This window comes from Poecilia mexicana, unplaced genomic scaffold (assembly GCF_051168715.1).
Source record: "Poecilia mexicana isolate PSO_F unplaced genomic scaffold, ASM5116871v1 scaffold_14, whole genome shotgun sequence".
NCBI classification, from domain to species: Eukaryota; Metazoa; Chordata; class Actinopteri; order Cyprinodontiformes; family Poeciliidae; genus Poecilia; species Poecilia mexicana.
In genome coordinates, this window is record NW_028263383.1 from 6,500,580 (window position 1) to 6,527,500 (window position 26,921).

The following is a 26,921-nucleotide window of genomic DNA, read 5'->3' on the forward strand; positions in this document are numbered from 1 at the left end:
GAAAGAAACTAGAAATATGAACTCGTCCGCCTTTAAACATAATAGACAGTTACTCACATCCAATTAGAGAAGATTTGCAGTTTTTTCTACCAATCAGATTAGACCAGAGGCGGGACAGCAGGCTTTCATAACCCTGCGCGCTGGCATATATAACAAGACCTCCAGCCTATTCGTAAACACAACAGTGTTTGGAAGCAATAACATGACTGAATTGGCTATTTAAGAAGGTAGGTATTATGATATTATGATTAATATGAATACTATACAATAAGGCTTTGCCATGTCGTCTAAACGTGTGTTATCGAACTAACCCCGTTCACCCCACAGCATCTGCTAATGTTTCCCATTAAGTAAACTCTCTTATGGTTATTAAATTATGTGTTATCTTCCTAACTGGCAGACAAAGTTTGATCATAACATTTCTCTTAGCATAACGATAGTAATACGAGCAGACAAATGTAAATATTATGCTATCATGTATAAGCTGTGTGAATGTGTTTTGTTGATTTGCAGTTTTAAAGCAACAAATTGCGGTTTTTCTATCACCCAATGCATCAGTGAGAAAATTAGTTTGCTATTTGATGACTAGCTATGGATCAGTTTTATGTTTTAAAGCTATCACCAGACTTTTATGTAGAATCAATCAAGCTCTCTGCAGTTTTTCACCTACAGAAGATATGAGGGTAATTTTTTAGATGTGTTTTGCATTTTAGTTGTTATGTAATTGAGATAAAATCTACAAAAACAAGTCTTCCATGTTTTTGGTGAAATCACAAAGGGCATAAAGCATTAGCGTTATTTTGACATTGTTAAATTTTGTAAATTAATTGTTTTTTTTAATCAAATTATGGAACCCATAGAATTTAGGGAAATTTGGAAGCATTCAAAGAAAGCAAAGAAAAATGACCCACAGTCACAATTTCTCCTTTCAGGTTCTAATCAAAACCTGAAAGCAGTAAGAAAAAAAAAATCTCCCACCTGTAGCCAGAAAAACAAGAGCTGTTCAAGAATTATATGTTTTTCTTCACTTTGGTTAATGTTTTTATTTTTTGTACTTTTTCCACAAAGAAAAACTACATATTTATAGCAAAAGAAAGGAAAAAAAAAACATCTATTTTCTTGAAAAGATGTGTTCTTGAACATCTGTTCAAGACAACATAGATTTATGGAAAATTAAGGACATGTAACTTAAGAATTAAAAAGAATTGAAAAGAAACCCTAAACATATTTGAAAACGCATATAAAATGAAGAAATTCAGATTTTTCTGTTACCTCCCCATGTAAAAAAAATTCAGTTCTAAATCATGTAATTTCAATTTCATATGCCTCTTGTGATGTCCTTGACACAAATACACTTGAAGATTAAATTATGCTGGTTAGTTTGCATGCTGTCTTTTTATTGTGAGTGAATATGCTCGTGAAAACAAATGAATAGTACTTTTAAAGACCAGTCTCGGCTCCCGGTTTATGTGTATGCATCTCTAAATATCTCATGTTCTTGTCCTGCTTTTTTCAGAAACTTTAATTTATACCTCCTCAACATGAAGCGCCTTTACCTGGTGGAGCCAGTGGTGGCTCTGTATGCTTTTAGCAGTTTTCTCATCTACCCGCTGGTCCAGCAGTATGTGTACAGGAGGCTCTGGCAGCAGCTGACCAACACTCCCTATCCCGTCTCAGACAACACCTCCAGATGTGCTCCAAGTAACAGCAGCAGCAACCAGACTGACTTCCATAAGGTTCGTTCATAATGGAAGGATGTAAGGAAGGAGAGGATATGTTTGTTGGTTATCTAATTTAAATTTTGATAATGTTCTGTTGTTTTATGTAAATAAATATCAGTCCCAAATGTGATTCCCTCTAGCTCTCTGTACTGATGTCTTTTAACATTTCATGAAAAAAAAAACTATATCATGAAAAATCAATATTATTCTGTAATTCTAGCTGGTTGTTATGCTGTTTATTAATCCGTAAAAACTGGTCAACTCTTAATGACCAATGCATATGAACTTTGCTGAAATATTTTCATCCCTGGAAAATGTTCACATTTCACACAAAGTTTTGGCCAGGTTTTCTTTTTTTGTTCGTTTTTGTTTTTTCAATTTTTCCCACAGATGAAAATCTGATAATGTGGTGAGCATTTGTATACCCCTTTTAATTTCATACCCCGCAATTAATTGGTTTGAGAAGTTGCATAATTTATAATTATGCAGCTTTAATATTTCAAAGTTAAAGGGGTATATTGTTGTTGCACCTGAGCAACATTGTTTATTCATTACAGTAGCATTTTTGTTGCAAAATACTTTAGAATGCTAATTTGGTGGATACATTTAATTGATATTCAAAGCAGACATGTGACTCAACACTTCTGAACTTGACTTCAACACCCTGAACTAACAACATAATCTCAAATCATTTCCGATCCAATAGCAGCTTGCAGTGTTCAACGCACCAACATAATTTGATTTTAAGCAGATTAAAAGAAACATGCAGTCATGGACTAGTAATGTCATGCTATCAAAAAATGTGAAAATGAAAGTAGGAAGTGAAACGCACTCACACAAGAATAATCTGTTTTTATCTGAAGACACAGCTGCCACAATGGCACCTGCGTAGCAGTAGAGCTTTGTTCCTCTTGCTTTTTCTCGAGAAAAACCTCACTTGTTCTCACAATCTCTGCCATCTTAATAACAAGTTTTACAGGTTTCAGAAAGATTTCAGACTCCCTAACAGTTTTGTCAGTATGCAGCATGTCTACTATGAAGGTGACTGTAGACTCTCTACAAGAGCAGATAGACCCTCTAATTATTTGTAAATATTGCTGTAAACCTGTGTCAATCAATCAATTTCTGGAGTACTTTCAGTTAGGGTAAAGGAAACAAGTTCTTTACTTAAAATAAAACAATAACAAGAAACAGCAAAATTGTTGTTTTGAAGGACCAATGAAAGTCTGCTGGGATAATTGCGGTGATGACGCGACACTAGAACATTCAGTGTATGCATCTAAGCAGTAATTGATTTTATTCTAACCTAAATTCCCTGTGTCTGCTTTTCCAGGAGGTGCAGAAGCAGGCGTCTCTTTTCTCCCTTTACTCGGAGCTCCTCTCCACAATCCCATCTTTGATCGTTACTCTTGTGCTGGTGGCCTACAGCGACCGGGGCGGACGCAAGATCACCATCATTATGCCTCTGATCGGCACGCTGATTTATACCAGCACCTTTCTGACTGTGTCCTTCTTTGAGCTCAACATCTACCTTCTCATCGGCTCTTCCTTCCTTAGCTCTCTGTTTGGGGGTATCAGCACTTTCCTGGGAGGCTGCTTTGCCTACATAGCGGACTTGTGCCAAGACGACCGGCAGAAGACGCTGCGAATGGCTGGAGTGGATATGATGATTGGACTGTTGTCTGGAGTGGCCGCAATATCTACAGGTTACTTCCTGAGAGCTGCAGGCTTTAACTGGCCTTTCTTAACTTCAGCCCTGTGCCAGTGTTTGATCCTAGTCTATGCAGTTTTTATCCTGGAGGAGACGGTAAGAAAGACTCCCGCTGATGGCAGTGATATAGACGGGTCTCCCCAGCGCCCTGGGTTGAGACAGTTGATTTTTGGGCTCTGCCAGATCTTTGCAAGAGCAAGCTACAAGTGTAAAATAGTTTTAGTCCTCCTGATAATCATCTTCACCAGCTTCACCTTCACCTACATTGGAGGCATCTCCTTGGTGACGCTATACGAGCTAAACGAGCCACTGTGCTGGACTGAGATTCTGATTGGCTATGGCTCAGCACTGTCCACCACGGTGTTCCTGACCAGTTTCCTGGGAGTGTCTGCGTTCACATACTGTGGAGTCCCGCAGCTGCTGATCGTTGCGTTGGGGATCCTGTCTGTGCTGTCAGGACTGATCATGATGGCGTTTGCAAAGACCACAGTTCTGATGTTTTTAGGTGAGTTTAAGCTGCCGAGTCATAATTAAAGTTATTAAACTTTGCACAGTCATTACTTGAACTAGACAAAAATGCAACCCCAAGAATTTGAAAAGTAAAAGTAATTAAAAAAAAGTGTAATTTATTTCAATAAGTGGAACATTTATATTACATAGATTCATTACACACATAATGATATGTTGATGTTGTTTTTCTGGTACAAACATTTTACAGTATAGATGACACTATTGTGAAGAAGACGACTGAGTTGACATTTGTCCACCAGAAAGTCAGACACTTAACAAAATCAGACAGTAAACGACAAAATCCAAGCATGTGGAAGAAAATGATTCACAAGTAAATGACAATTCACTATATACCCCAGTGACCTTACAAGGATAAATGGGTAAAGATGGATGGATATATTTATTTATGTGGATACAAGTAAATATCCCTTGTCCTATAAATTATTTCCATTATAGATTTGAATTATTCTAATCTAATATTCTAAGAAACTGAATTCATTATCTGAAAGCCTTAATTCTTGAAATTGACAGATATAAACACTTGAAATATGAGTCTCTGTCTGAGGAATGTAAATATTATATGAATTAAACTTTTTAATTAAGCTGCAGAAATAAACTTTTTGATAATGTTTGAATTCATTAAAATGTATATGTATATATATATACATATATATACATATATATGTATATTTTTCTGTTCACTGTATGAACGCAGAGAGCAAATCCAGCAACCATACTTGTCACATTTCAGGCCTTGTAATTTATGTTTTCTGTTTCATTTTATGACCAATTTATCTAAAATAGCTTTTAATTACTGAACAAGATAAAAACAGCACTTAAAAAATAAAAATTCTTACCAAAATCACTACAGACTATTCTCTCTGGTTACAGATTGACAGCTAAGTTTATTGGCCTGTAAGGTGTTCAGAAGCTACTGAGCTTGCAGGGTCTTTTATTAGATGACTGAATTGTAAGCTTGACTGTGTTTGTAATCATGACATCTCATCTCTGCTTTGCTTATTTTCTTATCTCTGCTTTGTTTGGTTTAGATATAGTACTGCCAGGGGGGTTATTATGAAAGACATGAACGCTGAAACTCGTTATAGCTCTGAAACATTAATTTCCGTCAGTGATTGTGTGTGTTTGCAGTTGCACAAAAGCTTTCATAAAATTTCTTATTTAATTTTCTTGTTTGATTTCTTTTTATTGCAGTAAGGATCCCCATGCTGCTGTCCATAATGCCTTTCCCTGTTCTCCGCTCGGTAATGTCAAAGATCGTCTCCAAGTCTGAGCAAGGCAAGTGTGCTTTTGGACACACACCATGGATGCATGTCTGTGTTTAAAGAGTCATAGTCCACTGGTGTGTGTCCTGTCCTTAACGTTTCAGCGTACACTTGGAAAACAAAGCACTTAAAGTTTCTGTTTATCCTAGAAGTGAAAGGACTTGAAGGATCATAACATTGACTTTAGTTGTCACTGTTATGGTTAACTGAATTCCTCTTTTTTTTTTTTTTTTTTTTTTCTCCAGGAGCCCTTTTTGCTTATCTTTCCTTTCTGGAGAGTTTATTTAACAACGTTGGATCTGCGGTCTTCAACAGTATCTATGCTGCCACGGTGGGGTGGTACCCTGGTTTAGCCTTCCTCTTAGCTGCAGGACTCTGTGTCATTCCTTTATCTGCGATTGCGTAAGTTGATTTTCCTAGTGTTCACACCATAAGACTAAACTGTCATATCAGGCTTTCGTTTGACTCTTACATGTAGCGACTTTTTGTTTCCTAAATGAAAAGAAATTCATAAAATAGACACAAATAAAATCAAACTTCCAGTGAAATAAATCTAAAAGAAGAGCAAAAATTGTTAGTTGACAAGTTTATACAAACACAATCCTATGCAAAATTGTTCCTAACTCTTTGAGGACATGATTTAAAGTATTAAGTTGCTGATGAAAAGACATCACCACATTATGAAGTCGCCATCCCCTAGTTTCACCACAGGGATGGTATGAGCTTGGTGATGAGGAGTATTAGTTTTTGTTTACAAATACAGATTTTCATGCAGGACAAAATGTTACTTTTTGAAGTGTGTTCCACACATATTCTGTGTCCCCAACACACAGGGCTCCTTGTGGCTCTTTTCTTGCAATGGCTCACTTCATACCACCCTCCTATACAATGTTTTCATCAGAGACGCATCCTGGTGAAAGAAGTTGTCTCTTCGCTGGCTGATTTGTTCAAACACAGATTGGTATTTGAAAGGAATAAAGTTATACTCAAAGATGCATCCAACAGCAACATTAAAATGCATGATCTCAGCAATGTTGTGTAAGAGTTTTAGCTCCAACTTGTTATTGGCTGCTGGAGTCTGAGGAAGGATTTGGATTACAAAAACACTTTTCTGCTGGGTCATAATTGCCAAATACATGTCATTTCTGTAGAAAACAGAAATGTTCAAAATTAAAAAGTAGGAAGGCACAGTTCCTTATTTAAAGTATAACTTTCTAACCATTGTCATAAGAATTAAAAACCTTATCCGACAACTTGCGTAGCTTTCTAAGGTGTGAAGTCATACTACTGCTCAGGTGTGAGAAGTATTACTAAGGCATTTAACAAATCTTTCAATTCAAAGTGGGGAAAAAGAAAGTAATTCTTCAATGAAACCCATAAAATGTTCCTTTTAAGGTTTACTACAAGTCATGTGGGGAAGCACCAGAAATGTGGAAAAAGGAGGAAATGAGACCAACATTAAGCCTTTATACAGAACTCTATGGTGGAGAATTAACATTGCACATTACCTTGATCCTTCCATCCCATGTGAAAAATGTTGCTGCCAGCATCATGCTGTGGGGATCCTGTTCTTCAGCAGATCCAGGGAAGCTGGTCAGAGTTGATGGGAAGATGGATAGAGATAAATATTGGACAATCACAGAAAAATCCAGTCACAGATTACATGAGACTGGCTGAAACCTGTCTCCTTCCAGCACCATGCTTTGATCAAAGCATAGTCATGTGTTAAAATAGCCCAGTTAAAAGTCCAGGCCAAAATCCAATTGAAAATCTTTAGCAATACTTGAAAATATGTTTGCAGGTTCTCTACATCCAGTCAGATGGATCTTCAGGTATTTTTTTTATTGAGGAATAGGTAAAAATGTTTTTTTCTCTGGGTGTAAGAAAGGTTGCACTTTGAATCGCTATCAATTATTCTTCCGACTCAGGGAGCCTGAATGTATACCACAGTGTTCAGATTTTTATTGGTAAAAAGAATTGGGAAAAGCTGTATCATCTTCACAACCACCCACTTTTTTGTGTATGTCTTTCAGACAGAATCAAAGGAGTATAAAATACTTTTCAAAGTGCCGTAGGCTGTGCCATGGACACTGAAGCTCCCTGTCCTGTTGAACTAAAGGATATTTTGCTGACTGTTGTTAAACTGAGAAGACAAAGTGATACTGCTTAGTCAATGTGGGAGCTGTAGCGTGAAACATAACCCCCCTTACTGCCTACATGTCTATCACATGCTGTGCTTCTTTCTTTGCACAGTCATCTGTTTTAAAAAAAACAAAGCCCTACCCAGATATTTTGTTGTTGCTCGCCAACTACAAGTGCACACAGGTTGTGAACTCTTTAATGAAATTGAAAATCATTTTAGTTTAAAAATTAACTTATTGACAATGTGTCTGTAAACTCCCAAAACATGATTAATGGAAATCCATGACACAACAGATAAGCTTGTCTCCTGTTTTAGCTGGAATTGGTAATGTCTATTTCCTGTCCACATGTGTTCCTGTTTCTGAACATTTTAGTGCGGTGGCTTTCATCGGAGTGGATGTTTCCACTGAACCCATAAAGTCAGAAGATGGAACCTCTGAGGAGGACGGCCAGCCTGAGAAGGACGACGACACCAGTCCTCTTCTAAGCTCTTCTTCTGTTAACACCTGAGCTGTACATTGTTAACGTATTTATCTTTTAAGTATGTCAGTCACTTCAGTTTTCTGGGTTGATACCACTGGAAAGTTTCATTTTCCAGTGTTTTGAAGCAGTGCTTCTTCTTTTTTGCAGCAACTTTGTTGCTCAGCATCAGTTTTATTTTTCATGGTAAATCCCATTGAATTAGAAATGTCATTTAATGACAAAAATATGCTTAAGAAGGAGAAAGTGAGCTTTTTCAGGGGAACGTATGTGCGCTGCGTCATTTGGGATGTATGAATGTTTTTAAAACTTTTGATTAATTCATATACAGTGTAATTAATTGTCTAATAATTCCACCTTTTAACTGTTAACTATTTTTTGGACAATTTTCACCAAAGTTCTAAAGCTGCCTAATTTTCATGCAGTTTAAAGTAACTGATTTGATTACATTCGTTGACTTTTTACAAATAACGTATTTTTCCCACGCTTTGAACCATGCAGCTTATAGCCCGGTGCGGCTTATACAAGTATGTTTCCAGTTTGTTTTTTTTATTGTTTTTTTTAAACAAACTTTGTGGGTACGGCTTATAGTGAGGTGCGCTCTACAATCCGGAAAATACGGTACTCGGGACACAAAAAAACAATCTTGCCAAAAATCTTCCCTGTTAACTAATGTAAAAATCCTTTGTTTCAGAATGTATTAATCTGACAGTCTTGGGTTAAAATTGTGTGACTCATTGTTTTATTTAAACCAGAAAAGGGCCAGACGGTGTAGTTGAACTGATTTTTGCTGTTTTTTTTTTTTTATTTAATATTGTGTAAATGGACTGTACTTGTGTAGCACTTTATGTAGTCCAGTCCAGTGGACTCCAAAGCGCTTTTTTATTACAAGCTACAATCCGACTGATGAATCTGCACCACCATCTCTGACTACCACAAATAGGCAAGGCAGGAGAAGTGTCTTGCCCCAGGACAAAGTGAGTAATAGAGTGAGGTTCGAACCGATACCCTTCAGCTTCTGTCACCCTTTCTGAAACATGTGGAAGTATGTTTCTTTTCAAAAGTATTTGCACAATTTGTTACTTTATGTTACTTTATCTTTTTGTTGTTTTGCTATGTGTAAAATTATGAAAAATGTCAAAGTAAGTAATATTTAAAAAGTGATGCTAGGGAAGAGGAATTAAAAGGGAAACAAACCCTCAAATTTTTAACATGTATTTGTGTTGATAGACTAGTATGTACTGGGAAGTGAAAATTTAATGAGGCAGAGAATGCTTTTTATGTTTTTCTAAAGACAACTTGCTCATTAGCTGAGCATTTTAAATCTCAATTAGCAGTGATAAAGAACACCATTAATTAAGATCAACTGATTGACAATAGGAACTAGCAAAATGTCTTTTTTTTTTTTTTTCCCCCTGGGAGACAGTGACTTGAAATGGAAAACTGTTTCTAGGGAGCTAAAATGTAGGTCAGTTCAGGTATGAGATAGATTAGTATTGTGTGCTTTGTAATCTTTTCAACATGGAATAAAATCTGTAGAAATAAGGTTAAGCTTACAGAGACAAATCCAGGTTCACAAGAAGAAGAGAATCAATGCCACAGGACTGAACCTTTGATTTTAAATATTACCAAAAGGTAGACATTCTTATGCAGCTTTGTGTGGATCAAAGTTTCATTGATAAAATTGATTTTCTTTTTGTATCGAAATGCACTTTAAATTAGTTAAGGTGTCTTAATAAAATGAGCATACAAAAAAAGTTGTATGTCTCTTTCAAAATGTCCAGAAGAACCAATCAGAGCTAAACTATTTTTTTCAATGTTGTGTTTGTCTGTTTTTCTCTTTTTGGTAGGATCTTAGCTGTTGCCAGACACATTTTGAAGTTGAGTCTATTCAACAACAGAGTGCTGTTTAAAAGAGCTTTAAAGAAGGTTTTCTTACAAGCTTGCTTGAACGCTTACAAGATGCTGGCAATGGGCAACTTTCTTGAAAGTTTACAAAAAAGTTGCTTGAAAGAAAAACTTATAAAAAATGCTATACCCAACACTGCACATGAGATTATAAAGCCATTGCATTTTAACAAATGCAAAGTTGTTAAAATGCAACTTTGCATTTTTGTTTGCTCACCTTGTTTGTTCTTTTCATTCTCAGTTCACTTTTTCTGGGTGAGTTTTTATATGAGCCACTAGGTGTCAGTCTTTGTCCACCCATATAGCAATACTAGCTTGGTTGGTGAAAGTGCTTCTCATTTGAAAAATCTCTTTGTCACATGTTATCATGGCCTTCAACGCTTGTGAGGCTTTTCTTCCATGACACAATGTAAGTATTAAAGTATGTGTGTTGTATGGATGATAAACGAGCAAAAGAAATGTTGTATTCAAGCCATAAGGCTGGATAGCTACTTGTTTTCTGCTTGAGTTGGTTATTGTGGAAACCAATGGTGTGTAACCACAAAAGATGAATGATGTGGCCTGAATGCAATACAGCTCCTTCACATTAGTCGGCACTGGAGATGCCACATAAAATCAGGTTTTAGCCACACATGATGCATCACAGGAATAATACTTAGCTTGGCTTTAAACTGGACCTGTTAACAGTTTTTAATACAGTTGTACGTATGAATAGCAAACCACATCTAACTCTACTTAGAGTTGTTAAAAGGTGGGACAGCCAGATCAGTCTGAAAACATGTGCCACAAAGGGAGAAAAAAAAATCTGCCAGTCCTGTGAATACTGTAAAAGTGAAACATCCCCCTGAAATTGAATGCAATTTCCTGTTGGATATCTTGGCTCTAGCTCCAGTCATGGAAAGCTTAATGATGTCTGATTGTAATGTGGAGTTATTTGATTTCCATTCTCAGGTTTTGAGATTTGCATCTAGATTGTGATTAGAAGTTAACACAGAGTTTGAATGAAGTTCACCACTTGAGGTTGACAACGGGACCTACTGAGGCACCGAACATATGGTCTCGACTTGAATCAGAGATAGAGGTGTGGCGAGTGGTGATGATCGTTTTCATGGGTTTTCCCAGGGGCAGGGATCTCTGGCGGAGACAGTCAGGGTGGCTTGTGTCAGTGTGGCGTGCAAAGGGGTCGACGGGGATTAAAGAGAGAGTTGACGGAATATGGTTTTAAGAGGAGGCTGGGGGATTGAGGGTCTTTTTGGTTTCTGGTTTCCAAACACAGCTGAATCAGCACTGCAATCATCTGCACCACACCACATCACATCACCATTGGCCCTTTCTGTGATGTTAATCCAGAGAGTGGCTAACAGACCCCTCTCTTTATCTCGATTCTCTACATGCGAAGATAATTCGTTAGTACATTTCACCAAATTTAAGTGGCTGATGTGACTGAAGTGAAGTTTAGAATGGAACAGCTTTTATATCTGGTTTGATGGTGAGTTGAAGAATACAATCTATTGTATAGCAAATTTAAACCAAATAGACCATTGTTGACTTTAATAAGAACCTATGTTGATGACGGTACACCAAGTAACCTTTGAGTATTTACTTGGAGCTCTTTGGGAGCAGACAGCTGCAATATCCAAACATTGATTTTGAAAAAGTGGAAAAAAAAATGTAAATCCCTTTTTAAGTGGAGATTTTTTAAACCTTGTTTTACTATAAATATAAACATTATATTTGACTTTTTGTGCTAGAAACCACAACCTTAAAGAAGTATTTTATATGAGTTATTCCACATCTGTCCTTACTTGGTGTGAAATAAACATTGAATGGAAGTCAAAAACTTAATGACAAGGAAAGGGTAAGCATGAGCTACAATTTTTTTAATGATAATCTTTGACCTGGCACTTCTTTAGTTATCCTTTTCTTCACTGTAATCTTGACGTGGTTATTGCTGACGTTGTCTTCACCTGCTGGCGCAGATTAGGTATTGCTGGACATATGATCAAAACCTCACATGCTTCGTAAATTCAGATTTCTTTTCCCCAAAATTAAGAGCAAACAATTGCTCTTAATTGTTTGCTTCACGTTATGTTACCTTGACGTGAATGGAGGTGTCGTTACGCCAGGAAGCTGCTCCTAATTAACGTAATGCCATCATCAAAAGGCATTAAGTTAGTTTCTCCAGGATTTCTTGGGATTTTCAATCTCTTTCACCTGAGATTTAAAATCCAAAGTCTATTCTTTTAAACAATCTCCCTCCATTAATTTATACTGAGGATCAAATGTGGGACTGGAGAATCTAAAAAGAATGAAAATTAAAACAGGCACATAAACTATGTAGCTAGTGAAAGGCTCAACATGAGGTTTGAATCAGGTGAAAACAATGCCACAAGTGCAGCTTTGTGCCACATAGACAGTCCCAGAATAGAGAGAAGGCCAGGGACAAAAACCAGTAGTTGGAGGGCAGCCATTTTCTCTGTCTCTCCCTCCTTTTTTTTTTTTTTTTTTTTTGTTTTAACAGATAATGCTGTTGTATTAGTCTTCTCATGCTAACAGGCCTGGTATAGGCAATAGACATAATAAACTAATTGCCCTGATCAACCTTTGCTCACTGTGTGTTTCCGTGCCTGTTTGAATGGTTTAGTTTTACAACCAACTCATGTTTGTCTTTAAATGGATCGATGTCAAGTTTTGTGAGCTAAACAGTCCTCACATTTTTTTGCGTTTGGTTTTCATCTTTCCCATAAGCCGCATTGCATGGCTTTTTGTCTTCTCTGATTTATCGATTTATATTATTGAGATAATCCTATTTGCCTACCCCTTTCCTTTCCCATCTGGATCCCATGGCTTCATGTGGTTGCCACTCCTTCTACAGATGTCTTTCCCCTGTCTTTACTGCCAATAATGTCTGTTTCTTTATTCCCCCACCGGTACTTATAGCTATCTACTTCACATGCTCCTCATTTTCTTTTCTCGTCTCCACTGGAGAAGGATTGACTGTCTTCTTCGAACATTTCAAATGTAGATCTTCAACCTCCAATACTGACACACAAACTGCAGATCCTCATTGTCTCTTTTCACTTTTCAATTACTTGTCATCTCAGTAAAAATATTTCAAAATCCAAAAGTTTAGCTGCAGGGATGGGCCAGGAGTCCAAGATGGCCACAGACTGAAGCACATGTTTTATTGTCTCAAAATTTCTCATCTCAAAAATATTTTTATCTACAAGCACTACTTTATGAACCTTTAACTATTGTCGTGTTTCTATAAGACAGCTATTTACACATAATCCAAGGATTATTTACAGGGGAAACAGAGATTATTGGCAGCAACATTTTCCTTCTCCATCCATTGTCCACATCTCCAGAAAGCATTAAGTGAACGATGGGGTTAAACTTGGACAGATTGCCAATTCACGCAGGACAAACACACTCATTTCATTTATAAGGGTAATTTTCTGAGAGACTAATTATCTTAAATGTTATGTTCTTGGACTGAAAGAAAACTTGCGCACACACAGGGTGAAAGGCCCCTAGCTGATATTTGAGCTTGACTTCTTGCTGTGAGGAAACAGTGCTAACAGCATTGATTGAATTTTTTATTTATTCATACTGAAAGATCTTTTTTGTCCTTTATCATGCTTTTTTGGAATCTGTGTTACTTACTTCTGACTATGCCCTTAAATGATTGTCCCTCTCAAGACTCACATGTTTAGATCCAATACTATACAATATGTGAATCTGCTCTACTTGGTTAAAGAAGGCAATGCAATATTCTTGTATTGCCGATATACGATAAAAATAAGATATGTATTTTTATCAACAAGCACAAATGCATTTGTTTTCAAGAGAAGAGTTGGTGCTACCTCAAAGAAAGCAATTTATATTGATTATCATCTTAGCAATGGTCAGAGGAGCGACACTGAAGGGGGTGGCTCACAATGCTGAGACTACAGTGTCTGAAAGCTATGAATGTCATTTGTGCACAGCGGCACTCCTGTCTTTAGCAATGTCTCCTGCTGCTGAGCCCAAGCCTTTCAAGACAGGCAACCCCCCACATGTGTGGAACTGTGGCAGATAAAAGGTCACTGTGCCAATCAATACGCAGCCTGGTTCTGCTTCAGCACACTGGTTTAATCAACCTGCTGCTCCTGACAGGGGGAGACATCAGAGCCTGATAATCACAGAAGATTGGAAAGGAGAAGAGTGTGATACATGAGGATTATTTGTGCAGGATTTCAGCCATGACATTTCCTGTTATTATCACCATGTATATTTTTGTCTCACCTTTTAGTTTCTAAATTGATTAACCCAATCCATCTCTTTCCTTTTTTTTTCTTTGTAAAGGTTTTATTGTCTCTTTGGGCATATAAACAGCAATGTGGGTCTTAAGTAAGATCATGCTGATTGCGTTTGGTTGGGGCGTGCCGTTAAAGAAGCACACATGCTGTCCTAAAAGAGGTATATCTGTGGTCAAATCAGAACCTCTCCAGCTTAACTTGACATTAGAGAAACCACAAGGCTAGTAAAAAAAAACCTTTGTTTAACTGTGCCAGCAGTCATTTAGCCAGCATGCATGTGGAAATCTGTAAGGGAACAGTAACATCTGTATTTATCTGATCTGGTCTAACACAACCATTGCTGTTCTTCTTTGCTATGATCCTGGTTACTGTTGGCCAAGTTGGATGTTTGCAATATTTCCTTCTGCAGTTCATTCATTTAGATATCAGTTCTTTGTTCTCATCCTCAGTTCTGGTCCTGGTATCTCTTACTTTCCACTGGCAACAGATTCTCTATATGGTTTAGGTCAGGCTAGGTTAATTTACTAGAAAATCAAGCACATTAAAGGTTGTCAAGTCAAGTTTATTTGTATAGTTTATTAAAACTCACTTGATCAACACCAGCAGATGGCATAGCTCCAGAAATAATCTCAGATGGTGGAAATTTCTCTCTGGTCTGCAAGCAGCTTTGATTTTGTCCCTCTCAACATTTCCTTCAGAATCTGACATCTGCAATTCAAGATGAAATGGAAAACTTACGTTTATCATAAACAGGGCTTTGGACCAATAAGCAAAAGTTACATTCTTTTCCCACTTTTGACGTTTCTGTTTTCCGAGTGACTTACCGCAAGAAATGTCTTGGACACGTCTTTGTGTGGTGGCTCTGGAGGCGCAAACTCCAGTGGCTGTCCACAATCCATGAATCACTCCCGAATTATTTTTCTCTCTCTTTTGCTCTTCATAAACCTTTCGAAAAAATGTTGACGCATGTCCATGCTTCATAGCTATAACTAGAAATGTAAACCTTTGAAAGCTACATTTTGCTGTTGGCCACTCTTTGAAGTCCTCTGTTGATACCTTAATGATATCTGTGACTTTCCTACAAAGTCCAGACCACAAACCCAATCGGCCCAATCCTATTACATCACACATGATGGCAGGAGGCTCAATCATTTCCTAATACAGTTAGACATTGTTGATTTTAGCTAGTGTTACTCAGACAACAGTAAAAAGTTAATTTGTTTTATTTGCAACACAAGACACCCCTGCAGCTCAAAGGAAACATGTCAAGAGCATTTCCCTGAGCACTGTATCAACTTTAAAAGCCACAAACCAACAATCCTCAGTTTGAAACCCCACTCCGTCAGTGACCCCTGAAATATCAATGTTTTGTTTTCATCTGTCTGAATTAGCAGAGGCCTTTCTGCCCAACAGAGTAAAGTAATCCATGCGTACCAAGTTTTAATGAAGACAGTTATTTGAGATGTTGTTTTTTTGTATTCCTGAAACCAAACATGAGACAATGTCTCAGTAAAGAAAGCCGAGTTTAAAATTTCTAACAGCAAAACAAACACAGGACACATCAAAAACACCAAATACTACAAAAATGCTTACACGTTAAACACAACAAACCATCACATAAGAAAAATGTAAAAAAAATTCTAATCAAAGCAAATGAAAGCTTTAAAAAGTTAATAACAGTCCCATTAAAATTGTTGAAGATGTTGGACAATATTGCCACATAGTGTTTCCTGATTATCTGTACCTGTAATATTATTTACCAAAATCAGCTCCACTGTGCACTTCTGTAGTTTCACTTCTCTCTCAACCCTGCTGCTTGTCAATCACTCCCCTGTTGTTCACCTGCCACTAGCTCCTTTTGCAAATATTTGGCGTGATGGCTTTATTGTCCTGAGAATCCCCCCGTAATGACTGAATTTGACAGAAAACAGTGGAGGAGGCCAAATTATGGTCTGAAAACCTAGAAAATGTTGAGAAAACCGCTCATAAATTTGGTAGAAATGCAAACCAAAACCTCAGTTTTAAGAGCATGAGGTAAGGCACCTGCACAAATATGATCTTCAGAAAATTATAACAGGAAAGGATTTACCATATTCTCACCTCAAAATTCAGTAGAAGATATTTGCAAATGAACATCTTACCAGGCCTCACACAACTCTGGAGATAATTTCTCTGGACATTTGAAGCAGTAAAAAGAACACTGTATGCTTGTGGCTCATGGTACAGCTTGTGGAAAAGGAAAATATTTTAGTTGTTGATGCTTTTGCCAGGACAACACTGCTCACAAGTGAAGACAGTAAAAAATAGAGGATTAAAATAGGGTGACAACATTACAGCTTCACACCCTCTTATCACTCCCAAAATCACATCAATTACTGCAGTTACCAATTACATTCAACCAAAAAGGTATAGGAGAACAAAAAAAGCTGTGAATCTAAAATTTATAATTAGTCTGAACTAGATCTCTCAAAAAGAAAATAGCTGAACAATTATATATTTAGTAAAACTGATCATGGCACCAATCCAAATGTTGGTGTCACTTAATTTTAATTGTGTTGTAAAAACAAATGAAAAAGGGGAAACTCTTATTAAACATCTTATTCCATTCATCTTTCTACATCATCCGATATTTGTTTTTCTTTTCTATGTGCATGTGACATTTTAGCTTCTGTATACAAAGCTTGAAAACAAATTTATGCGCTAGAGTTGAGATGACAAGGGTAACAAAACATAGTTTCGAATTTACTGTCCTTGCGGTCCAAGGGCATCCTCCCTTTTATTCTCTTCCTCCCCAATAAAAGAGGAAAACTTGCAGCTGAAAAGAATCCTCAGAAATGTGCCTGAGCCTGTCATCTGTATGGGACAGAAACCTTGTGGAGTGTGTGAGTCCTTGTAATTCAGGCATCTACACGGAACGTTTCGGGACACAGAGTCCTGTGGGCCGTTTTAGCCTGATCTCAAGCCAGCTGTTATTCCGGAATTATTTGCGTCTACCGCAACGGCGATAACATCTTTCTCGTGTCTGCTGGTGATTGATGTCAGCTTTGTTGGTGAATCAACATATGCTAAGTAGACATGAACATATGCATTTCAAGCACGACAACGCATCTGGCTTGAAATAAAGCATTTGAACATAAGGAGAGATGCACGTCATCTTTTACTTGGCTACAGAATATATATTTAGAAGTACTTAACTAAAGGATATGTATTTGTTTGGATTAAAACTGTTAAAAATATCTTCAACTAAAATATTGACAAACTATTACTTTTATGTAGACAGTTTATCAGCCCTGCCCAGCTTTAATGTTTCGCTACTTTTTCCCATCTAGATAAATATGTCTTTCATCATCACTCGTCATTCATCTATGTTGTAGGAGCCATAACAGTTTACCATAACGAGTCGCATTTATGTTCCTCTTCAATGCCCACAGAGTCACTCGTTTTGAAACACTTCCAGTTCGATATAAATTTAGTATTCAGTTTGTGTTGATTTTGCCAAACTAAACATGAGGCAGCTGGTATTTCACTGAGAGTAAAACCACTGGTCAGATCTAAATCCGTGCCGGTCTTGAGTCATGAACACATAAGCAATTAAAGCCTGAAAGCAAATACAGAAGGAGCTGTTGCACAGGAGAGAGCAGGGTAGAGCAGCGTGTACCTATAGAAGAGTGATTGACAGCTCCAAGACGTTCCTCCTGGCGCTGCATGGTTGCTTCTGATTGAGTAGTGTATTTCTATTTATGGCTTTAGGACCAGGAGAAAGCAGAGGAGCTTGATTTGTTTTTTTTTTTTCCACAGATTTTCTGCTTCATATCAAACTAATAGGAAATAGTAACAGTTTAAACAAACATGTCAAAATCTTGTTTGTATAACTTACCTACTTTAGCTTTAGCTGAGAAATAACTAAAAACTCAACTTTTTTATTCCTTAAACTGGCCAAACTTTGCCAACAAGACTAGATTCCAGGCACAGCCAAAAGCAGCAAACCTCAAACCAGATGCATTAAGCAGCACATTTTATTGCAATGGCCGATCAAATGGCATGAGATAACTAGATAATCTAAAGAGACACAAGAACTAAACTTACAACTTTTAATAGATACAACAGATCGAACATTTTCAGATTAAACATATTTTCTCAAAAATCTGTTGTTGTTTCCTCCATTTACCTAAACGGCATCAACTTAATAAGAAGCAGCTTACAAAGCTTGCATTTCAGGACGCAACATATGTTACCGTTTCAGAAACTGAACCTATATGACTCAGAGGATCTGAACTTCATTGTCTTGCTATCAGATTTGATTTTTATGATACATCTTGTAATGAAATAAGAAGAGATGTGGTGGTTAACCCTTTCTTTGACCACGGTGGGAGTCTCTCTGCAGTAGGAACGGCATAAAATTGAAAACCAACAGCAAAACATATTGGATTAAAACCCATATGAAACAGTACATTATTAAATATTCTAATTTCCTTATCATTCTACATCCCTACAAGATAAAAAGTTGAAGATTTTGGCATTTTCTTTTCTTTTTTTTTTGCCTGTCATCTTCACAATGTTTACAGTTTTCTATAATCAGTATCAGTGTTCTCAATCTCTAAACAGAAAATCTTCAGCTTTATGTACCTCCTTCTCTCTGAACCAGATCTAGAGGATCTGGTACGCCATTGTTTTGTGTGATTTATGGACAAAATTTCAATAGGGATGATGAAATATTTCCTTTCAGTTAGAGCGTGAGTGACCACTCCCACTATGGTCAGCAAACTTCTAAATCATTTTGGAATGCGTGTAAAAACAGAGTTAGAGAAATATGCGCCCTAGCTATAACTGGCCACTTAAGCATACTGTAATGATTCCCATCGCTCAGATAGGAGCAGGAAAACATTATTCTTAAGTCGGAAATATGAAATGTTAGCCGAACAAGTCATAAAAAGTAGATTATTTGTATTCAACACATTAAGGACATATTTCCTCGCACTATGTGACTTGGCATTGGTCTAAGCCAAAGGTCTCCAACCCTGGTCCTGCCCTGCAGGTTTTAGATGCGATCCTAGTCCAACACAGCTAAATCAGATGAATGGCTCATCAGCAGGCCTTTGCCAAACTTGTTGGCTTGCTGAATAAGTAATTAAATTATTTGATTCAGCTGTTGCAGCTAAAACACGAAAAACAGTAGATCTCACGGAAAGCTGATTTATGTCAGCAAATAACCTTTAAAATAATTCAGAGGACATGCTTAGCAGACTGCAACGGTACTAAACAGCAATAAGGTCATTGTGAGGTCTCCTATTCCTGTCTGCTTTTAAGAAGGTTAAAACAAACAAATAAAAAAAAGGTGCCAAACGGTCATTCAACGCATACACCAGGTCCAGGGACAAAACTGAAACATGGATTTTGTAATTTACTCCCTGTGCTTTGAGAATTTTAAAAAGCTAACACTTTCTCACGCATGTCTACTGCAAGGAGTAGCAGGCAAATACAATGGGTTTAGAGGTCTGCTTGAGGTCAGTAGTAGAAAGGACATCCTGCTCTCTGGAGCTGTTGCCATATTGATTTCTATCTTGACTTGTATGTTAGCACGCAAAAAAGCAAGTCACAATACAAGGGTCAAACTATGATCAAATGAAATACGTGTAGTTTTTTTTTCTCACATATTTGTAACGGGACAAATATGTATTACTTTTAATGCATCCCATTTTACAGTGTGTGGGTGAAAAATGTAGAATTTATAATGTTCTTTTTTTCTTTATTCTTTTCAAGACATAATCTGTGGATATGATTCTGTGCTCCTGCACTCAACTTCTTTGGTCGACCGTGGAGAGTTCTGCTCTGGGAGGAATCACACATAACACCTTGTAGCACCACGGGAAGGAAAATGGCTAAATGGGCACAACTTGGACATTCTCCCTTTAGGGTGTACTCAGCGGTTTAGACATTAATGGCTATGTATTTTAAGGTGATAGCAAATTTACACTGCTACATAAGTTGTACATTGACAACTTTATATCATAGCAAAGTGTAATGTCTTCTTCGTTGTCCCAAGAACAGACAAAATAACAAAAATGTGAGGCATGTACTCACTTTTGTGCGATACTGTAAATACCTTGCTGGACCTACATAGTGTGTTTCTATTTGAAACGACCCAAAAATGCTAAATTGTGAAACAAATGTTTTTATCCTGTCATCATAATGAGGTCAAAAGACTTGAGGTTGAAAAAATGTAGTTCAGAGGGAATAAATGGGGATGCAGGGGTTTCTACGTACAAGAAAAAATAGTTGTATCCAAGTACAGAATCCAGAAAAATTAAGGAGACAAGACTAAAGATGATGCTGTCGTTCAAATGAAAACCACCTGGGAAGTAAAATCACTTTAAAACATCTCTGTTGCCTGGGACTGATCAGGGTTTTTGGCTGGGTTAGATTTGCTCTGCAAAATCAGCTTCAAATTAGACTCTCTCACACAACAGATAGATGTGCAGAAGAAACTGTTCCAGAAAACAACAAAATTATCTATATTAGCATTTACACGCAAACAAAAGAATGCACGCTACAAGCATCGACAACACAGGGTACGTTTTGATTTTGTGTTTTTATATAACACAATGGCGAAACAGTTTTAAAAGAAGTCCACTGAGTCCTGTTTGTAGAGTGAAACCTTAATGTGTTTTGTCGAGAATTTGTGATAGTCAGACACAAGGTAGCACATAATTATGAAGAAACAAAATGAGTATTAAAGAAGATTAATGAGCAAACAACATCATGGAGACCAAGAAACACAAACAGGCAGGCCAGAATGTTTAAAGGAGGATTAAGTTATAAAGCAACATACGAAACTTTTAACATTTCCGAGAGCCCTGTTTCAATCCAAAATTAAGAAAAAGAAAGCACATGGCACAAGTTCAAATGTACCAAAAGGCTATGCACATAGACTGATAGTTTAGGCAGAACATTAATAAGAAAAGCAACCAAGAGGCTGATTTGTAATTCTGGAAGAATTTCTCCACAGCTCAGGTGGAGAAATTTGTTGACGTCCATTAATTTTCCACCTATCTTACATTTGCAAAAGAGCAGCAAAAAAGGAATCCACTGTTGAAGAAACCAAAAAGCCCAGTTTCAATTAATCTCAAGCTGTATAGGTTAGTTATTTAGAGTTTAGTTATTACCTCTGAATGTGTAACGAATAATCTTAGGAATTAAATGCATAATTAGATGTAGGCTACCAAACATGCCTCGGAGAGACACCACATGAAAAGGAAGCCTTTTTTTTGCATTATTCAAAGCAAAACAATGCTGCCATGTTCAGCAATGAGACAGAAGGGCAAACTCGAAAGAAGACTGAGCCAAACCACAAACCATATGAAGGGTCTCATAAAATCCCAGCTCATCGCCATCTTTATGAAACTGCAGTCCAAATCCCGATAAATGAAACCTGTGAGTCAGGAAAGTGTTTCATATAGAATTAGAACGGGTGCACGTTGAAAGTTGAGTTGCCATTGCACTGCTTCATAAGTGCGAACAAGAAGTCCTGTGTTTGGTGTCTTTTTATGGTCACTCTGAACACCTGGAACACAGTGTGAGGTGCCTGAACACTCTTCAAAGTACCATGTGCCTTTAGCAGTGGGTTCTAATGGTCTACAAATGAGAAGCCTGCTAGGCTTTCTCTTACACCTTCAACCCCCACATGGCACCCATATTTACTTTGAAACTCACACACACACACACACACACACTCACAGAGCTCTTAGCATTTAGCACAATGAGCTCTTGACTATCAAAGCTGCCTGTTTTCAAACTCTTTTCCCGTCTTTGTTGCTAACAGTCTCTGATGTCCAGGAAATTAATCATTTGGAGAACAGGTGAGAGTGTGCTGTTCTGCTTTAGTGCCGAATAAAAAAGTCAAAGCAATGGGTGGGAAACCCCAACACTCATCGCTGGCTTACGAGAAGGTTCAAAACCAACATGTTATTTTGAATTTTATGACCAGTCTGGGAGAAATATCAGATCTGAAGAAACCATTTGGATGTAGTTTTCAGTGAATGTTAGTTTCAGTGTCAAAACTCTAATCTACTTTCAAAGGATCAATTAAAGAGCTGGAATAAACTTTGAATTTTATTCAATGGAAAAGAAGATGCTTCTTTATGAATCCAGCTATGAGACTTTTTTTCTGGAAGTTTATCAGTAACAAAAATAAACTCCCTGGATGACCTCATGAGAGAAACTTAATGCACTGTCTCTTACTGCTGACCCAGTTGCTGCTGGGATAAATCATTCCACGGTGATGTTATTCCTTCTATAATTTACACCAGTATAAGTGGTGGAGCCAGGGCAGATTCTTTCTTTTTGGCATGATTTACATACCATCTGCATACAGGCTTCATATGCTTACAAGATCTGCTTTTTCAAAATCTATTAAAGGATTACTGACATGTTTTCATGCAAAGCTGGGAGCAAAGAAGCACACAGAATGCATTCATCTTATGTCAGTACAAAATGGGAGGAGAAAAAAAATATAGAAATAAATGCAAGTTCTCTGATTTTCTCTGATTTCTAAAGGAGGGTCGAATCGATCGTGGAACCTTGGATTCAGTCCTGGCCATGAAACGGTTGAGCAGATCTTTGCTCTGGTAGAATTGTTGTCTGGTCCGCAAAAGTTTTGTGGATTTGAAGGAGGCTTACGACGAAACCCACATGGTATTTTGTAGGGATTGGTGGGTCCTTGTATATCCAAAGATAGAGCTACATATTCTTGTCACTTCCACCATATTCCTCCAGTGGGTTGGAGGGTTTCCACTTGCCAGCAATCTAGTTTATAGTTGTCATGAACTGGATGTTAATGTGTTGTGATGAAAAGGAGGGTGACTAGTTTGCAAAACTCAGGGTTTTTAATCCTTCCTTTTTACACATGATGTGGTTCTGTTGGTATTTTCGAGCTTGCACGGCATGGGCTCACCATAAAGTTTGAGCTGGTGCCTTTTGTTTGTTTGTTTGTTGATATTTTCCAGGGATAAAATGCATCCAAAACGTTCTCGCAGTGCTTCTCTTTTTACTTACATAAATGTAATTCTTGGTTTCCTATTCTGAAAAAATTTGCAAAGCACTCATAAAAAGAAAAAAAAATTGCATTGTCATAACAAAGTATATGTATATAGAATTTTGAAAGAAATTTGGAAACAGGTTGTACCGTAAAATGTGAACAACATGAAGTGCTGTAAGTACTGGGTGTGCTATGTCTCAATAGCAACTGAACTCCTGGAAGAGACTCCTGAGGAGGTTGGAGAAAATATCAAACAGAGTCGGCCAAGATGATTCAGGCAGCTGAAATCAGCTTCCTGTGTAGTGATCTGTTGCAGGTTTACGGACAGAGTGATGAGCTCCATCTTCTGGGGTAAGTTCAGCGAAGAGTTGCTTCTCCTCCACATCAAAAGGAGTTAGCTGAGAGGAAATGTGCATTTGAGCCTTCCTCCTCCACACCACCCTGGGAAGGTTTTGTGGGTACATCCCATTGGGATGAGACATCAGCTAGCATGTCCCTCCTGGTTTGGGACTGACTTGAGAATGCCCAGAACTGGAGACCTGGAGAGTATTGACTTGTTAAAGCCATGGCTTGATAGCGAAAACGTGCAAGAGATAAGACAGATGATTTGTAGCACATTGTAATGTGATGTGTGGCAGAAAGACTTACTTTTTAAAAGATAAGCAAAACCCAGTAATGGAAGTTTCAACTGGTATTTCAAATCATTAAGGTTTTAGCTGTTTTTTTTTGTTTTTCTGTTTGCGTGTGTGTGTGTGGATTGTCCTAGCTTATTTACCTGATGCTCTGAATGATGGCCCATTTGTGGCCCCGTGTCTTTCTCTGCTATTTGTTCACATGTGAGGCTGATTACTCTCAGCACTCTTTAGCTGATGGGAGTCACATGGTTTCAACACATGATTGAGTGTTCAGGACAGAACAGTTTCCATATTTTTATTCATTAAAGGGGATAATTATTGGGTTGACTTGACTTTAGTGACAGTTGCAACCGCAAGCCTCTGTCATTAATTCAGCTCTGGGAAGATTTAAAACAACTTTCTGGGCCCCCAACACACATGTGTGAGCTTGACGGAGTACAAACATTTACGGTGATGTCAGCCTTGTCATTACACCCAACTGATTAATAGCATTCGAGGAAGAAGACTTAAGTTAAACAAGCTCAAGTGGTTGTGATTAAATCTGCATATGAAGAAAAGACACACAAAAAAATCACTTTTAATAGATTTGCAACATTATGTTGTATTTAAAATCTCCTTTTTCTACTTTTTAAACTAATTTGTCAGACACAGACAACAAACTCCTCTAGCTGCCACCGTTCCCAGGCGCCCATGTCTGATCTGAATCTGTTTATTATTTCTTACAAGGAACTTCCAACCTCTCCATGGAAACATTTGCTATCCCTGGCAATTTTCTGCCTAATCCATAGTCAGATTGCACTAAAATAGGCCCGTGAGCTGTGATTACAGAGCTCAGAAACCTGTGGTCTCTGTGATGTGGACAGCCGGTGGGTATCCTAAGCAGTGCAGCAGATTTTCTGGTCGCAGCTGCGAGCTCACTACCTTGCCTTTTCATCTAGGTCTATCTGTGTGTTCAGAGAATGATGGGAAACACAGTGACCAGTCAGTCCCCAAATAAGCCAGGAACACATCGGGGTGGGAAAGATGGAGAACTTACTCAGAGTGAATTTGAGTGCGAGAGTATGAACAGAGCAGTACTTGCTTATTAGCCTAATGCATGGAAAATTTGAGAATTAAACAGTGGTTGCCTGGAAGAGTGACAAGTGAGCCCCCTTCACCACAACTTCAATATTCCCAAATCCCTACATCCAGCCCCTCGACACACTTCACCAAAATGAAAAAGTCTGGCTGAGCACGGGGGAGAGACATTTCAGAGGAAAGTATTAAGCCAGAACTCTATGGAAAATGAAAAAAAGAAAAACAGCAATTAGTTTCAGAAAAAAGGACTGGTAGCATTCAAAAACACAAACAATGAGAGAAAGTTGCCAGATGAAAGCTATGTTGTAAGCATTGCTTATTCCATGGCTATCAGGTTTACAGATCACTTTGAATGACCTGCACATAAGAAAATAAAGCTGTTGTCTAGCAGTCAAAAATGTTGGTTTAAATAATTAATGTAACCATTAATATCTTAAGCTAAACTTCACAGAGTGAGCTAAGAAATGGTTAAGCATTCCCTAAAGCACTCAAAAAGTACATCATGTCTGTTTTCTTATGAAGAATTATCTGAAACAAAAGAAAACATCAGCATAACCACATTGCACCAGTTCTGTTTATCTAAAAGCCTCTTAAAATACAAAGTCCTTTATGTCAGTTGTTTGGATCTTAGATTGTTTTTGAGTTTCATTCTAGTTTCATTATTATTCCCTGTTAGGTTCTTACTTTAATTTGATCGGTCTTGTTTCCATTTTTCTTTAGTTCAATCCCTTCTTGGTAATTCTAGTTTATTATGTTTATTTTTTGTGTCTTGTTATTCTTAGTAGCTAATAAACTAAACTAATACATTTTAATTTTGCTTAAGTGTTAGTTTCATTTCCTAGTCCCCTGTGCCTCTCTCTCTCTCTCTCTCTCTCTCTCTCTCTTTCTCTCTCTCTCTCTCTCCTCAGCCTGCCTTTTGCTCTCGTCCCTCACACCTGCAATCAGTTAGCCAATCCGCCCAGGTTGTTCCAGCATTCAGTCTCCCAGTACTTATACACCTTTTCTTCTCTCTCTCCTCACCGGTTCCTCCTGTTAGTTTTTTTTTTTTTCGATTTATGATTTTTGTTCTTCTCTGGCACCCTTGGTTCTCCAATTTTTGCAAGTTTTTTTTCTCCATCATCTTTCTTTCATTAAGTCTTTGACACTACTTGATGTCTTTGACACTACTTGATGTCTCAGCCTGCTGCATTAAGCTCCATCACCAACACACAACATGGCAGCCAATGTGAGCAACGGCATCTTTTACCACTGGACATTAGCAAAGCGATGATGCCACTTGAACTTTTTTTTGTGCACATTTGGAAACAAGTTTGTTTTGTTACAATTTTGCCAAGTTTACTCTTAATACCCCTAATTACATTCCAGCATGGTCAACTGCCTTTAAAATTGTAAATCAAGCCATGTATCCAGCTCTTCTTCAGCCTAACTCAATAGATTAGTGACCAAAAAGCATGACAAAGATCAAGGAATAAAGCTAACAGGTCAGGGTTAATTTGTGGAGTAATTTAAAGCAGGATTTGGTTACTGGACAAAAATCTCAACCTAAATACAAAACAATCATGCAAGAAAAACATGTAAGAGGCAACAAAAGATTAGAGACTGTGACAGATTTAGATCAAAGTGTATGTGTTAGAATGACCCTGCCTAGATTTATATTCAACTGTCACTATTCTGGAAAGTTGCTGTTCATAGATGCTCTTTATTGAACCTGACTGAGATTGAGCTATTTTGCCAAAAATTTGGAAATATTCTGTATTTGCAAACCTGAGAGAGATGTATCATAAAGTATTGCAGCTGGAATTGAAGCAAAAGGCATCTCTGCAAAATATTACAGAAATAAACTATATACTTTCATTGCATAAGATTTTGAAAGCAGTGTGCAATTGTTGCAATGTGCAGCATGTCAAAATTTAAGAAAGCTTAAGGTGTGAAAATACCTTTGTAGTCAGACTGCAGCTCCCTCTGAACTTTTATATTTATTTTTTGTACTCTGGTTTTATTATGTTATTGTAAAAGTCTAAAAACACAGATTTGAAACTAATCTATATAAAAACCAAACAGAAACTGATTTGTTTTTCTGTTTGCGGTTAGAAACTACAATTTTAAACAATTTGAAAAT

At 37.5% G+C, this 26,921-nt stretch overlaps 1 protein-coding gene across 1 annotated transcript; it reads left to right on the plus strand.

Annotated features, from left to right (window-relative positions):
• Positions 1–122: 122 nt before the first annotated feature.
• On the plus strand, positions 123–9,392 carry LOC106915944 (lysosomal proton-coupled steroid conjugate and bile acid symporter SLC46A3). The gene is made up of 6 exons (XM_014983909.2): positions 123–227; positions 1,517–1,736; positions 3,055–3,937; positions 5,155–5,238; positions 5,471–5,627; positions 7,742–9,392. The coding sequence occupies exons 2-6, from the start codon at positions 1,542–1,544 to the stop codon at positions 7,875–7,877; spliced, it is 1,455 nt and encodes a 484-aa protein (XP_014839395.2). The 5' UTR covers positions 123–227; positions 1,517–1,541; the 3' UTR covers positions 7,878–9,392.
• The last annotated feature ends 17,529 nt before the right edge of the window (positions 9,393–26,921 follow it).